The 17,310-nt window shown below is 41.2% G+C and overlaps 1 protein-coding gene across 1 annotated transcript in view; it reads right to left on the bottom strand.

The window, feature by feature from the left end:
* cfap69 (cilia and flagella associated protein 69) overlaps positions 1 to 17,310 on the bottom strand; it is an 84,912-nt gene extending 67,602 nt beyond the window's left edge. Inside the window, exons 1-4 of the mRNA XM_078427779.1 lie at positions 17,081 to 17,310; positions 14,763 to 14,825; positions 6,295 to 6,360; positions 935 to 1,044 (exon numbers count right to left, since the gene is read on the bottom strand). Coding sequence (XP_078283905.1) covers positions 935 to 1,044; positions 6,295 to 6,360; positions 14,763 to 14,825; positions 17,081 to 17,158 — 317 coding nt within the window. The 5' untranslated portion in view covers positions 17,159 to 17,310. The remainder of the gene's footprint in view (positions 1 to 934; positions 1,045 to 6,294; positions 6,361 to 14,762; positions 14,826 to 17,080) is intronic.

Raw genomic sequence — 17,310 nt, 5'->3', positions numbered from 1 at the left:
AACCTATCCCCTAAGATAGGGAAATCCAAGAGGAAAAAAACGAAGAAATAGACCATGTGCTAATGAGAGCATGCTGGAAACTGACAGCAAAAGTATCATTTTTGAATTCTGTACTTAATGTAGGTCGTAGCACCTGTACAGTCATTGAAGAACATGAGGAAGTGGGCTTGAAAAGGATTGAAACAAGGATCATTCCACCTATCCTGCAAAGAAATTGGCATAGCTTGGGCACATGCAATCCTGCTTTTGAAAAATGTTGTCTATTTCTCATCTTGGTTTTGTGTTTAATCAGTTGATTATGTATATTTTAGTTTTATTATCTTTATTACAGTATAATATATCATTTATATTTTTCCTACTGCCCTCCAGTAGAACATCGCTTTCCAGGCAATGCAAATTAATTATCTAAAAGACAACTTTGAACTGTCCAAACTCCTTGAGAGACTAACATTTTTTTAAACTGCCCAACTTTGGTCTATCACCGTTGTTGCTCTACTCTTCTAGCATGCACGGCCAGCTTCATTGTATAGAATTGAACTAAATTACCTATTTCTGAATACACAATCATAGCAAATTCAAATAAATAATTTTTGTTGCCAAATGATTTATTTCCTGTAAAATTAAAAATTTCAATATCTTCACATCCAATAATCTAATTATTGGTGCACTCATGTAGCACTTTAGGTCAAAATTATGAGCATGTTTTAATTCACAGACTTTGGATCAAATATCTGGAATCTGATTTTAGTTCATTTTATATTGCAGAAATTTTCATTTACATGGGAAGAATCCATGCACATATTCTAAGATGCACAATCAGTGTTCTAGGAACACCTTTTTTACAATTCTATTCTAAATTTAAACATCTAGGCACCATATCTATTTGAATTTTTCATTGACCTGAAAAAAACAAATGAAATGTAAATTCACTTACCCACACAATTCGAGGATTTTACAAATTGGCTCTACATAAGCATTCTCGTCTTTTACTTTTTCTGCACAAAGATTAAGAATTTTAAAGACTTGAACCAAGTCTTTAATTGGCTTTTTATAAAAATGATATTAAGGCATCAAACTTCAATTTTGTTTTGGTAACAATTGGTGAAAATCACCAAGGTCCACCGAGTTCATCTCAATGTGAAAATTTGTCACGAGGAACATTGTCTAGCCTGTTTGAAATACTTAAATTAGCAATCATGGCATTTCCCCAACCTATTTAAAAAAATTATATCCAGAATTTATAGTGAAGCACAAAGTGCTGGAGTAACTCAGCAGGTCAGGCAACATCTCTGAAGAACATAGATTGGCAAAGTTTTGGGTCGGAAGTTTCTTCAAACTGGAGTAGGGCCCCAACCCGAAACACTGTCTATCTATATCCTGCAGAGATAGTACCTAACCTGCTGAGCCCAATACTGTACCCAATAACCAAGAGATCAATACTGTACATAATTCCTTAAATGTAGCATCCCTAATGGCCCATATAACTCAAGCATACATTGGGGTTAGGGCTATTCTTGGATCAATTCCTCTAGCAATAAATTATAACATTTTGTTGCTTTCCTAATTACTTGCTGAAGATCCATCTTCATTTCTGATCTCTAAAAAATGTCACCAATTAGATTTGCTATTTTTATCTTTTTCAGCCAAAGTAGACAATTTCACATTTCCCCTTTATACTTTGTATTCTACTCTTATAGTCAATTTGCTAAATCTGTTTCGACTTATTAACTCATGTAAATGGGTTTTGAAAATTTTACATATTTGTTGTACAATATTCATCTTGTGCTGTGAAAACGGAACTTTCAAAAGCAAAGTCTTAGGAGAGATTTATGTGGTAGCAGGATTACCACATTATTTTGCTTCAAAGATGACATCTTAATACAACAGGCCGCGGGGCCTTCCATCGCCCGGCTCGGCCGCGGGATGTTTCAGCGCCCGGTGCGGCTCGGCCGCGGGGACTTGGGCGTGGGGAAGAGAGCGGAAGTTTTGTTGCCTCCATCACAGTGAGGGGGTGTTTGGAGTCACTGTGATGGATGTTTGTGTTGGGGTTATGTGTCTTGTGTTTCTTTTTTTTGTGTGACTGCTGGTAACGTAATTTCGTTCGGTACCTCGGTACCGAATGACAAATAAAGGCTCTGTATTCTGTATTCTCTGTAATTTGCCACAGGGCATTGTTTCAAATGCTTTCATTTATTGTCATTCAGAAGCTGCTAGATCGTCCTTATTTTCCAGACACTATTTTTTTCCCCATTTCAGTAATTACATTTTTTGAATTCTGCATAATTTACTATATTTTGTTTCATCCACCAAGTGTGTGCCAAAATTCTAATTTAAATTCGGATTCTCTGGAGCTTATATTGTTCAACTTTGCTATAACCTTTACGAGTGTTGTTTAATTCACAAATTTAGCCAATTTATTTGTAATTCCTAGCTCCTAGAAAAGGATTTATATAATACATACATTCCTGTGGCAGTCTACTAGCAACATTCTCTCAGCAAGATAATGACCAATGTAACACTATTCTCTGGTTAACCAATTGCATATCTGCAGGAAAATGTTTCTATGATTCCTTTATTTTTTTAGCACCAGCCTAAGTGATAAGCTTAAATAAATACAGGAATATCATATCTACTTCCCCCCATGAAGGTCTTTTGTATCTTTTTGACTTTATTACTATATTTATATTAAAAAGGAAAACTGCTGTTCTAAACAATAATTTTAAGAATTGAACATGTGAATTGAAGGCACATTAACTTTATATGCCATAAGAATCATTTTAATATTGAATTATCTTTTATTTAAAAATACCATGTTCTATTATAAAGTATTCCAGTTTCAATTATTGTAAATATTCAAATGCTAAAGATATTCAGTGTTTGGATAGGTGGGCGGCACAGTGGTGCAACGGCAGAGCTGCTGCCTTACAGCGCCGGAGACCCGAGTTCAATCCTGACTACAGGTGCTGCCAGTGCGAAGTTTGTACGTTCTCCCTATGACCATATAGGTTTTCTCCAGGTGCTCTGTCGTCCTCACACATTCCGAAGATGTGCAGGTTTGTAGGTTAATTGACTTCTGAAAATTGCCCCTAATGTGTAGGATGCGAAAGTGGGATAACATAGAACTGGTCGATGGTCGGCGTTGACTTGCTGGGCTGAAGGGCTTGTTTCCACACTGTATCTCGATTGTATTACTTTCCATTGATAGTAAGAATAAATTGTGAATGTTTATTTAATCAGTCTAGAGTAGTGTAAAGAATTACCGTAAATGTGGTCAGCAAGACATCGGTCATAAGGACATAATTAAAAGGAGCAGAATTAGGCATTTGGCCCATCAAGTCTACTCCGCCATTCAATCATGGCTGATCTATCTATCCCTCCTAGCCCCATTCTCCTGCCTTCTCCTCTTAACCCCTGACACCCATACTAATCAAGAATCTATCTATCTTTGCCTTAAAAATATCCACTGTCTTGGCCTCCACAGCCTTCTGTGGGAAAGAATTCCACAGATTCACCTTCCTCTGACTAAAGAAATTCCATCTCATCTCCTTCCTATTGGAAGGTCCTTTAATAATGAGGCTATGATTTCTAGTCTTAGACTCTCCCACCAGCGGAAACATCCTTTCCACATCCACTCTATCCAAGCCTTTCTCTATTCAGTACGTTTCAATGAGGTCCCTGCTCATATTAGAAGCAAACATTTATTATCAATATGCTAACCACTGATCTCATAACAAGGTCCTTATTTCTGCCTTGGCATTTGTTAATTTGCAGCATAAGAGAATATTTACAAAATTGAAAGTATAAGGAATTGGAGCTAACCTTATGACATCACATGTATACTAGCAGAGAATCAAGGATAAAAATAAGTTCTGACTGGCAAGATGTAATATATATATGTGTAGGAAGGAACTTCAGATGCTGGTTTTAAACAAAGATAAGACACAAAAAGCTGGAGTAACTCAGCGGGTCTGTCCCCTTTCTTGATCTCAGTCTCCATCATAGGAAATAGACTATCGACTGACATCTAGTACAAATCCACTGATTCCCACATCTATTTTGACTACACTTCTTCCCACACTGCTTCCTGCAAAGACTCTATCACCTACTCCCAATTCCTCCTTCTGCGCCCAAGATGAGGTGTTCCATATCAGGACATCCGGGGTATCCTCATTCTTTAGGGAACAGGGATCCGCTCTCCCATCATCGATGAGGCCCTCACTCGTGTCTCCTAGGTACCCCGCAGATCTGCCCTTGCTCTCTCTCCCCCTAGTCGCAACAGAGACAGAGTCCCCCTAGTCCTTACCTTTCACCCCATCAGCAGTCGCATACAACACATGATCCTCCAAAATCTTTGCCACCTCCAACGGAATCCCCACACTAATCGCATCATCCCATCTCCATCCCTTTCCGCCTTCTGCAAAGACCGTTCACTCCTCAACTCCCTGGTTAACTCATCCCTTACCATCCAAAGTGCTCCCTCCCCAGGTACTTTCCCCTGCAACTGTTAATAATGGCCTGTTTCCTTTATTATCATCACTTTTTTGCATATTTTTCATTCATTGTTCTTTATCTCTCTACTTCATCATCTATATCTCTTGTTTCTCTTATCCCTAACCAGTCTGAAGAAGGGTCTCAACCCGAAACGTCACCCATTCCTTCTCTCCAGAGATACTGCCAGTCCCGCTGAGTTACTCCAGCTCTTCGTATATAAGATGTAATATGTCATTTGAACAAGGAACTGCTTTTTGCTATAAACTTTTGATGATCAAATCGAACATTTTCATTCACTAACTCTTTGGAGATAAATTAAATTATGGAGGGGCCCAAGAAAAGAGTGCATATTAGAGAAAGTGAGCCTTATCAGATTTCTCTTTGGAATAGCATTCAAGTTTTGAAGGACATATTAGACTTTGATGGGGTGTAGCATAGTTTCATAAAATATATACTAGGCCAGTACTTATTAAATTAAGACATGTAATTTAGACTTGAATAACATTATTGTTGGTTTATATTGATCTAATTGACAGGTTTAAAATGATAATCAATCTGTAAGAGTTTTCCATATCTACAAACATCATAGAACAAAGCCATCTAATCTTTGCTGGCTCATTGAGCAATTACATTCCTATGCTAATTCTACCACTCATCAGCAGACTGGTAGCAATTTAGAGTACCAATTAACTTAACAACCAGCATGTTGAAAGGCTGGAGCGATTGGGCTTGTATACACTGGAATTTAGAAGGATGAGGGGGGATCTTATTGAAACATATAAGATAATTAGGGGATTGGACACATTAGAGGCAGATAACATGTTCCCAATGTTGGGGGAGTCCAGAACAAGGGGCCACAGTTTAAGAATAAGGGGTAGGCCATTTAGAACGGAGATGAGGAAGAACTTTTTCAGTCAGAGGGTGGTGAAGGTGTGGAATTCTCTGCCTCAGAAGGCAGTGGAGGCCAGTTCGTTGGATGCTTTCAAGAGAGAGCTGGATAGAGCTCTTAAGGATAGAGGAGTGAGGGGGTATGGGGAGAAGGCAGGAACGGGGTACTGATTGAGAGTGATCAGCCATGATCGCATTGAATGGCGGTGCTGGCTCGAAGGGCTGAATGGCCTACTCCTGCGTCTATTGTCTATTGTCTATTGTAAAGATATGAAGGAAATTGGAAAACCTTCATAAAACACATGTCGTGACAGGGAAAACAAGCAAACTCCACACAGACAGCACCGGGAGTTAGGAATGAACCTGTATGTTGGTGCTCCGAAGCAACAGCTTTACCAGTTTGGCCTTGTAGAATAGAAATTATTTCCTCTGATGGGGGAATCCAGAACAAAAGCATAAATCTTAAATTAGAACTAGACCATTTAAGAATTATTCAAGAAATATTTTTTTCAGATGGAAGGCATTGGAAATTGAGATATTTCTCCAATAAACCTTAATTGACTGATGGATCATCTGAAAATATACAGAACTTAAATTGATAGCTTTTCTCGAGGTAAATGCTAGATAAAAGTTATCATTCGTGATCTAAAAGATTAAGAAAAAAACACACAAATAGGTTGAATGGGCTATTATGTCATTAGTGATAGAAGCAGAATTAGTTCATTCGGCCCATCAAGTCTACTCTGCCATTCAATCATGGCTGATCTATCTCTTTTTCCTAATCCCATTCTCCTGCCTTCTCCCTATAACACTAATCAATTTTTGGCTTGGGCAACAAAACATTTTGATTAATACTTATTGCATGAAACATAACATTGGTGAAAATAGGTGAACTATCACCAGCAAAAAGGATACAAAACCAAATTGATAATGTTTCACCAGTTTCTTCAAAGCATGCAGATGTCTTTCAATAAGGTTGCACTGCAGAAAATGCAAAAATTATACACACGGCTTCATATGTGCAACACTTAACACTGTGATTTTAAAAGGTGATTCTAAATTCCAATAAAATTCTTATGCATGATGCTCAGTGATTTAAATTGTTAAAATTAGAAATTAAACACCTCCTCCTGAAATGCTGCAGCTAGGCAATAAAAATAAATTAAGATTCCAGCATAATATCATTACATATCTCTTTTTAGCAATTAATCTTATTGTAGGTTTCAAATCAAAATATAATGTTACAATGATTACAATAGATTCTGACAAATATCACAGACAAAATGAAAATGAAATCATAGATACATCAGTTAATCATAGATAATCATAGATAATCATTGATAATCATAGATAATCATAGATACATATATTATCAAATTGCATTATCACTTTTATTTATGAGGATTTGTACTGAACATTTTTAGGATGAAACATGATGTGGAAGAGATTCAGGAAAATCTTCAGCAAGACAATTTGATATTATTTTATATGAAATATTAAAGTAAAAATATTGCATTGTAGCATTCCCAGAAATAATCAGATTTCTACCAGTTAGTAATCAGAGTTCCATACTTTTGATGACGCGGAAGTTCATGCTATTCACTGTATGTTATAACTGATGGAATTCAATGCAAAAGTCATTTTGACAGTTTTTCAGATATCATTAATTACAACAGTCTGCTAATATTTTCAGGAAACCTTGCAAAGAGTCGAGAGATGGAACCAAAACAAAATTTTGTATTCAATGAAACATTAGAATCACATAGAATTCTGCAGATAAATAGAATATACTAGACCAAGTGGACCCGTTTGGCCCAAACCTGCATTGGTGCAGCACCCTCTCCTTCCCCTCCCCCACTCCCCCTCCCTCCACCCCCTCACTCTACCCCCCTCCCCTTCCCCTCCCCCCTCCATCCCCCTCAACCCCCCTTATTCTCCCTCCAAACCCTCTCCCTCCCTCCCTAGGAGATAGATTTAAACTTTAAAATGTGAATAACTTAAAAAATATAACACCGATTTCAATGAAACTTCTTCCATTAGCACCAAAAGGGACGATGGTGAGTACCATTTTGGCTGTCGTTCAGGAACAAACAAACAAACATACAAGAGTTTTAGTATATAGATGATGGTATCTAAAAATGCTCCAAAATGTTAGTTTAATAAATGATATTTGGCAAGTTGTCATTAGTAGCTTTGCATCCAAAACTAATGCTGCTTTCACTCAATATCCGACTGAGAAATATATCATCATTCCTTTATTAATGAGTCTAACTCACAGAATTCTCTGTCCAACAACATTGAGAGAAGCATCAATACCAGAGGAACTGAAGTGGTTCAATTAGATAACTCACCACCATCTTCTCATGGAAAAATTAGTGCTATGAAACAACCCACATTCCAAAAATGAAATAAACGAGGAAACAGCTTCCAAGAAGCATAGTTTACAAAAAGGACTATGAACTGTGATAAAGAATGTGAATGATCTCTCATTCATTAATTCCACAGCAATCAAAAGTATCAATTTAATATAATTCATGTACTAACATAGCTTTGAAATGATTTGTAAAAGGATACCGAACCGAAAATTGGGAGGATGCCGACGAAGCATTTTCAAAGTGATTGATTTTAAATAGATTTCAAAGGTGGTGAGATAATATCTCCGACAGGCATAGGCATAGGAGCCTGTTCCAGCCTACCTCAGACAGAGGTAGAAGTGGAAGAAAACCAAAGTTGGTAAGTAAAGCAAAGGAGAAATCTGCTAGAGGAGCACTAGATGTCAAATCGGTTAATTTAAGACATTTGTAGATATATAATTTGAAGATTAACTTTCAATTATTTCTCTGCCTTAAATATATTGAAAAACTCTGCTTCCATTAACCTTTGAAGATGAGAATTCTAAAGACCCACCAAGAGAGAAAAAATATCTTATCTCTCTCTGAAATGGGTGATCCTTTATTTTTAGGCAGTAATCCCTAGTTTTAAATTCTCCCAATTTGTACGTTCTCCCAGTGTCCCCGTGGGTTTTCTCCAGGTGCGTTCCAGTGCACCCTGTCAAGACCTCCCAGGATTCTATTGAAAATGAAATTAAAATTGCTCTATCCTCTCTCCAAACCCCCTCCCTCTCTGCCACCTCCCTCCCTAGGAGATAGATTTAAACTTTAAAATGTGAATAACTTTAAAAATATAACACCGATTTCATTGAAACTTCTTCCATTAGCACCAAAGGGACGAAGGTGAGCCTAAATTGTCTCCATTCTTGTACTCAAAACCTTTTGCCATAAACGCCAATATATCATTTGTCTTTCTAATTGCTTACTTCACGTGCATGTTAAGTTCCAATAATTTGCGTCAGATATACTAGGTCCCTTTGAACATTTTTCAACTTCTCATCATTTGAAAAGACTCTGTTGATTTTGCTGTTGAGGAGTGGCACGGTGGCGCAGCGGTAGAGTTGCTACCTGACAGAGCCAGAGACCCGGGTTCGATCCCAACTACTGGTGCTGTCTGTATGGAATTTGTACGTTCTCCCAGTGACCCCGTGGGTTTTCTCCAGGTGCTTCAGTTTCCTCCCACACGCTGGAACATACAGGTTTGTAGGTGAATGGGCTTCTGTAAAATTGTAAATTGTCCCTAGTGTGTAGGATAGTGCTAGTGTACGTGGGTGATCGCTGGCCGGCGCGGACTCGGATGGGCTGTAGGGCGTGTTTCTGTGTGGTATCACTAAAGTCTACAGTCCAAAGTACTTCACATTTGTTCACAATATATGCATCTACTATGCCCTCATCCATTCTTTTAGCTGATATATGTATCCCCTTCAATGCATCCTCATCACGGTCCACACTGCCACTTAGCTTTGTATTATCACTTGGATATGTTATATGATCTACTCATCCAATTGATGATATATATTACAAATAGTTGGGATTCCTGCACCACTTCCTATGGCATCCCACCAGTTAAGTGAAATTGAAAATGACCTCTTAATTCCTGTTCTCTTGTTTCTGTCTGATAACTGACGATGTCCAATTTCTTCAAACCCTTGCACGTTGATTTTAATAATCTCTTGTCAGGCACTATCACAAATGCCATCTAGAAACTTAAATACTTCATATCAACTGGTTTCCCCATATCTATTCTGTGACAACATTGAAAAAATCAATGGATTTGTCAAACATTTTGCAAGTGCTCTATTGTTATTTCGTGAAGGAAAGAGATCAGGGAGTACAAGTATATAGTTCCCTGAACAGGTAGATAGGGTGAGGACGAAGAATTTTGGAGTATTGGCCTTCATTAGTCAGGGGACTGAGTAAAAAAGTTTAATATGTTATAGTTGTACATTAGTGTTCATTGTACATTGTGTTCAATTCTGGTCACCCTGCTACAGGAAAGATATAATTAAGCTGAAAATAGTGCAGAGAAGATGTAAAAATATGTTTCCAGTATGTTGAGGACCTGAGTTAAAGCGCAAGGTTATAACAATATAACAATATAACAACTACAGCATGGAAACAGGCCTGTCTGGCCCTACCAGTCCACGCCGACCATTCTCCCTGACCTAGTCTCATCTACCTGCACTCAGACCATAACCCTCCAATCCCCTCCTATCCATATACCTATCCAATTTACTCTTAAATAATAAAATCGAGCCAGCCTCCACCACTTCCACCGGAAGCCCATTCCATACAGCCACAACCCTCTGAGTAAAGAAGTTCCCCCTCATGTTACCGCTAAACCTTTGTCCCTCAATTCTGAAGCTATGTCCCCTTGTTGGAATCTTCCCCACTCTCAAAGGGAAAAGCCTACCCACGTCAACTCTGTCCGTCCCTCTCAAAATTTTAAAAACCTCTATCAAGTCCCCCCTCAACCTTCTATGCTCCAAAGAATAAAGACCCAACCTGTTCAACCTCTCTCTGTAGTCTAAGTGCTGAAACCCAGGCAACATTCTAGTAAATCTCCTCTGTACCCTCTCCATTTTGTCGACATCCTTCCTATAATTTGGCGACCAGAACTGCACACCATACTCCAGATTCGGCCTCACCAATGCCCTGTACAATTTCAACATTACATCCCAACTTCTATATTCGATGCTCTGATTTATAAAGGCAAGCATACCAAACGCCTTCTTCACCACCCTATCCACATGAGATTCCACCTTCAGGGAACAATGCACAGTTATTCCCAGATCCCTCTGTTCCACTGCATTCCTCAATTCCCTACCATTTACCCTGTACGTCCTATTTTGATTTGTCCTACCAAAATGCAGCACCTCACACTTATCAGCATTAAACTCCATCTGCCATCTTTCAGCCCACCCTTCCAAAAGGCCCAAGTCTCTCTGTAGACTTTGAAAATCTACCTCACTATCAACTACTCCACCTATCTTAGTATCATCTGCATATTTACTAATCCAATTTGCCACACCATCATCCAGATCATTAATGTAAATGACAAACAACAGTGGACCCAACACAGATCCTTGGGGCACTCCACTAGACACTGGCCTCCAACCTGACATACAATTGTCAACCGTTACCCTCTGGTATCTCCCATTCAGCCATTGTTGAATCCATCTTGCAACCTCACTATTAATACCCAACGATTTAACCTTCTTAATCAACCTTCCATGTGGAACCTTGTCAAATGCCTTACTGAAGTCCATATAGACAACATCCACAGCCTTGCCCTTATCAATTTCCCTGGTAACCTCTTCAAAAAATTCAAGAAGATTAGTCAAACATGACCTTCCAGGCACAAATCCATGTTGACTGTTTCTAATCAGGCCTTGATTATCCAAATAATTATATATATTGTCCCTAAGTATCTTTTCCATTAATTTTCCCACCACAGACGTCAAACTAATAGGTCTATAATTGCTAGGTTTACTTTTAGAACCTTTTTTAAACAAAGGCACAACATGCGCAATGCGCCAATCTTCCGGCACCATCCCTGTTTCTAATGACGTTTGAAATATTTCCGTCATAGCCCCTGCTATTTCTGCACTAACTTCCCTCAATGTCCTAGGGAATATCCTATCAGGACCTGGAGACTTATCCACTTTTATATTCTTCAAAAGTGTCCGTACCTCCTCTTCTTTAATCCTCCTAATTTCCATCACTACTCTACTTGTTTCGCTTACCTCACATAATTCAATATCCTTCTCCTCGGTAAATACCGAAGAAAAGAAATTGTTTAATATCTCCCCCATTTCTTCCGGCTCAGCACATAGCTGTCCACTCTGACTCTCTAATGGACCAATTTTATCCCTCACTATCCTTTTGCTATTGACATATCTGTAGAACCCCTTGGGGTTTACTTTTACATTACTTGCCAAAGCAGCCTCATATCTTTTTTTCGCTTTTCTGATTTCCTTTTTAAGATTCCTTTTACATTCTTTATATTCCTCAAGAACCTCATTTACTCCCTGCCGCTTATATTTATTGTATATCTCCCTCTTTTTCCGAACCAAGTGTCCAATTTCCCTGGAAAACCACGGCTCTTTCAAATTATTATTCTTTCCTGTCCACCGAACAGGGACATAAAGACTCTGTACTCTCAAAATTTCACCTTTAAATATCCTCCATTTCTCTATTATATCCTTTTCATAAAACAACAATTTCCATTTCACTCCTTTTAAATCCTTTCTCATCTCCTCAAAATTAGCCTTTCTCCAATCCAAAATCTCAACCCTTGGTCCAGATTTGACCTTCTCCATAATGATATTGAAACTAATGGCATTATGATCACTAGACCCAAAGTGCTCCTCAACACATACCTCCGTCACCTGACCCATCTCATTTCCTAACAGGAGGTCCAACACTGCCCCTTCTCTGGTAGGCACCTCTACGTATTGCTGCAAAAAACTATCCTGCACACATTTTACAAACTCCAAACCATCCAGCCCTTTAACAGAATGTGATTCCCAGTCTATATACGGAAAATTGAAATCACCCACAATCACCACTCTGTGCTTACTACTAATATCTGCTATCTCCTTACATATTTGCTCTTCCAATTCTCGTTCCCTATTTGGCGGTCTATAATACACCCCTATAAGTGTTGCTAAACCTTTCTCATTTCTGAGTTCCACCCAAACAGCCTCCTTAATCGAGCCTTCTAGTCTGTCCTGCCAAAGCACTGCTGTGATATCCTCCCTGACAAGCAATGCAACACCCCCACCTCTTGCCCCTCCGATTCTATCACATCTGAAACAATGAAATCCTGGAATATTTAATTGCCAATCGCAACCCTCCTGCAACCATGTTTCACTGATCGCCACAACATCATACTTCCAGATGTCAATCCAGGCTCTAAGCTCATCCACCTTTCTTACAATGCTCCTAGCATTAAAATATACACATTTAAGGGACCCATCATTTCTTATTCTCAGTTTATTTCTTTTCCCTTCTTTCTCTCCTACATGCGTGGGTTTTCTCCGAGATCTTCGGTTTCCTCCCACACTCCAAAGACGTACAGGTATGTAGGTTAATTGGCTGGGTAAATGTAAAAATTGTCCCTAGTGGGTGTAGGATAGTGTTAATGTACGGGGATCGCTGGGCGGCACGGACTTGGTGGGCCGAAAAGGCCTGTTTCCGGCTGTATATATATGATATGATGATGATGATATTGGGTCTGAGTGTTTCCCTTTTCTGCCTCCTGCCTCACACACTGCCTATTAGCTATCTGTGTTTGAGACCCTCCCCCCAACCGTACTAGTTTAAAGTCTCCGCAGTTATTTTAGCAAATCTCCCCGCCAGGATATTGGTTCCCCTCGGGTTCAGATGCAACCCGTCCTTTTTGTACAGGTCATACTTCCCCCAGAAGAGGTCCCAATGATCCAGAAACTTGAAACCCTGCTCCCTGCACCAGTTCCTCAGCCACGTATTTATCCTCCACCTCACTCCATTCCTATTCTCACTATCGCGTGGCACAGGCAGTAAGCCTGAGATTATTACTTTGGAAGTCCTTTTTTTTAACTCTCTTCCTAGCCCCCTGAATTCTCCTTTCAGGACCTCTTCCCTTATCCTACCTATATTGTTGGTACCTATATGTACCACGACCTCTGGCTCCTCTCCCTCCCCTTTCAGGATATCCTGGACACGCTCAGACACATCCCGGACACCGGCACCAGGGAGGCAAACCACCATCCGGGTCTCCCGACTGCGTCCACAGAAACGCCTATCTGACCCCCTCACTATAGAGTCCCCTATTACTACTGCTCTCCTCTTCCTTTCCCTACCCTTCTGAGCAACAGGGCCGGACTCCTTGCCAGAGGCCCGGGCACCGTCGTTGCCCCCAGGTAGGCTGTCCCCCCCAACAGTACTTAAACAGGAGTACTTATTTCCAAGGGGTACAGCCACCGGGGTACTCCCTAGTCCCTGCCTCTGTTCCTTGCCCCCCCTAACAGTGACCCACTTGTCTACCTCCCGTGGTCTAGGAGTGACCACCTCCCTGTAACTCCTATCTATAACCTCCTCACTCTCCCTGATCAGACGGAGGTCATCAATCTGCCGCTCCAGGTTCCTAATACGGTCCCTTAGGAGCCCCATCTCGGCAGGCTAGGACTTTATCCTTTAAGGGTGATCTTATAGAGGGGCATAAAATCAAGAGGGGAATGGATAGGGTGAATGCACACTGTTTTTCCAAGGTATGGGAAGCAAAAACTAAAGGGCATAGGTTTAAAGAAACAACATTTCAAAGGTACTTAGATGGGCACATGAATAGGCAGGTAATTGAAGGAAAAATATCACGTGCAGGCAATTGTGCAGTTTAAAGTGGGCTCATGGTAGGCGCAGACACCATGGGTTCGAAGAGCCTGTGCAATGTTGTACTGTTCAATGTTCTCAAGATACAGTTCTAATGCAGAAAAATAGGATTAGTGCAGATGGGCAAAACATTTTGGCTCTGTGGGCAAAAGAGCCCTCGTATGACTCGAAGACTCTAACAGCTCAGTGCAAAATGGTCACTAAAAGGTAGACATAGAAACATAGAAAATAGGTGCAGGAGTAGGCCATTCGGCCCTTCGAGCCTGCACCGCCATTCAATATGAACATAGCTGATGATCCAACTCAGTATCCCGTACCTGCCTTCTCTCCATACCCCCTGATCCCTTTAGCCACAAGGGCCACATCTAACTCCCTCTTAAATATAGCCAATGAACTGGCCTCAACTACCTTCTGTGGCAGAGAATTCCACAGATTCACCACTCTGTGTGAAAAAAAACTTTCTCATCTCGAAGGTAATTGAATTCTTAGCTTCATCACATTGGAGCCACAATGCAAAAACTGTTTGATTATGATAAACCTATAGGTAGCCTTAGGGCAGTATAAACAAGACAATAATATTAAGGTAGAGGTACAATCAAATTTTTCCAAGAAACTACTCACTGAGTATTTATCTTCTATTAGATCAGCAATACGATTTATGTCCACAGGTCTTGGGCATACATCCTTATAAACAGGGAAAAAAAAGATTAGGTTTAATTGAATAGTTAAAAATAAATTGTGTTGATGGGTCACAGCTAGAGAGTTTCAGACTTGGCCAAGTAACAATGCAATGGGACTATAACAGAACCATTGTCAGCGAAGACTGGTGTCAAACATAATCGCAATATTGCTCCACTATTTTTCTCAATTTCTCTTGCTACAATATTGCATGCCACTTTCAACAAAATACCCGAGTGAGTGGAGTTAATCGACAGAAGTAATCGGAATCTGTTCAACCTATGATGACTACGCTCAGTTATCACACCCCTTCTGAATGCATCGCCCTCCACTCACTTGGCGTCAATCCCAACATTGGTATTAAAACGGCTGACCAGGGAGGTGTTGGTGTAGTCTGGTGGGCTGACCTCTCCCATGCTGAGACAAGGTACCAGCTCTCGGACATCTCCTCATACCTACCCCTTGATGATGACCCCACAGACGAACACCAGACCATCCTCTCCCAAACCGTTTCTGATCTCATTGCCTCGGGCGATCTCCCTTTCACAGCCTCCAACCTTATCATTTCCCAACCCCGCACTGCCTGCTTCTATCTCCTTCCCAAGATCCAGAAACAGGACTGCCCTGGCAGACCCATTGTCTCTGCCTGCTCTTGTCTCACTGAACTCATCGCCACAAAACTCAATTCCATCCTATTCCCCCTTGCTTCTTCCTCAATGAGACCAAATTAATTTCCCTCTATTAACACTCTCCACCTTCTGACGGAACTTGTCTTCACCCTTACCAATTTCTCTTTTGCCTCCTCTCAAATTCTCCAAGTTAAAGGTGTAACCGTGGGCACCTGCATTGGCCACAGCTATGCCTGGGTTTTTGCCCGTTACGTTCAACAGCCCTTATTTCAGGCACAAGCTGGCACTATTAACTTCACCACTAACTTCCACCCTGCCTGCAAATTCACCTGGACCATCACCAAAATCTCTCTCCCCTTTCTTGATCTCTGTCTCCTTCACAGGGCAGACTATTGACAAATCTACTATAAACCTACTGACTCCTGCAATTATCTGGACTGCTCTTTCCTGCCTCTTGCAAATTTCCTACTCTCAATTCTTCCATCTTCCTGTTCCCAAGATGAGACTTTCCATTTTAAGGCATCAGGAACGTCGTCTTTCTTTAGTAAACGTAGTGTACCACCTTCTGTCACAGATGGATCCCTCGTCCCTGCCTCGTCTGTGTCCCATAGTTCTGCTCTTGCCCCCCTCCGCCCAGACGGAACAAGAATCGGGTTCCCCTGGTCCTCACCTTTCACCCCACCCACCGCTGTATCCTCCAACATTTCCATACCTCCAACGTGATCACACCACCAGTCACATCTTCCCATCTCCACCCCTTTCCACCTTCCGCAGAAATTGCCCCCTCTGCAACTCCTTGGTTCGCTCGTCCCTCCCCAACCAAACTACCCCCTCTCTAGGTACTTTCCTCTGAAACCACAGGAGATGTAACACCTATCCCTATGCCTTCTTGGACCTGAGCAATCCTTCCAGACAGAGGGTCATATGCATTTCCTTTAACCATATCTACTGCATCGGTGTTTCCAACGTGGCCTCCTGTACATTGGCAAGACCAAGTGTAGACTCAGCAATCATTTGCAGAATACTTGAGCTCAGTCTGCCTAGGTCTACTGGATCTTCCAGTTGCTAATCATTTTAACTCCCCTTCCCATTGCCATTCTGACTTTCCTATCCTGGGCCTTCTCCTTTGCCAGAGTAGGGCCACATGCAAACTGGATGAACAGCACCTCATAATGGGCAGCTTACAATCCAACGGTATGAACATTGAATTCACCCATTTCAGGTAGCCTCTAACTAACGCCGCACAACCCCATCCCCTCCCCCATCCCCTCCCCATCCCAAACACCCCTCCCCTTTCTTAACCTACCATGCATGCTTGGTCCTGCTTCTCCCCTCTTCCAGCTTCCTTTACCCCCTATAAACAGTCTGAAGAAGCGTCTCAACCCAAAATATCACCTATCCAAGTTTTCCAGAGATACTGGTTGACTTGCTGAGTTACTCCAGCACGTTGTGTCCTTCCAAGTTTGTCCAAACTCTCCTTATAACCAATACCCTCAAATCCGGGCAGCATTCTGGTAAACTGCGCCCTCTCCAAAAGCCTCCACCTCCTCTCTGCAAAGAGGGGTGACCAGAACCCAGGAGGGGACTGCACACACACACACAGCAGGAGAGGTACAAAAGCTGGTGTGTCACCTGACTTGCCTGCTTCTGTCCCAGGTCTCTGTCTCTGATGATGTGCCTCACCACGGGGATGCTTTTATGGACATCCATTGCGTTTTCAGCATTTGTTGCAGCCTCGTCCGTCCTTCAGCGCTCCCACTTGCCAGCGGCCAGACCGGGCGCCTGCCCTGGCCCTCGCATCGTGTGTTAGTGAGGCTACTGAGCGGAGCTGGGGGGCCGGGGTTTCCACCGCCGCCGCCTAA

Source organism: Rhinoraja longicauda, chromosome 2 (genome assembly GCF_053455715.1).
Source record: "Rhinoraja longicauda isolate Sanriku21f chromosome 2, sRhiLon1.1, whole genome shotgun sequence".
Lineage (NCBI taxonomy): Eukaryota > Metazoa > Chordata > Chondrichthyes > Rajiformes > Arhynchobatidae > Rhinoraja > Rhinoraja longicauda.
The sequence above is the reverse complement of the archived record's forward strand: the minus strand, read 5'-3'. Positions and strand labels throughout refer to the sequence as shown.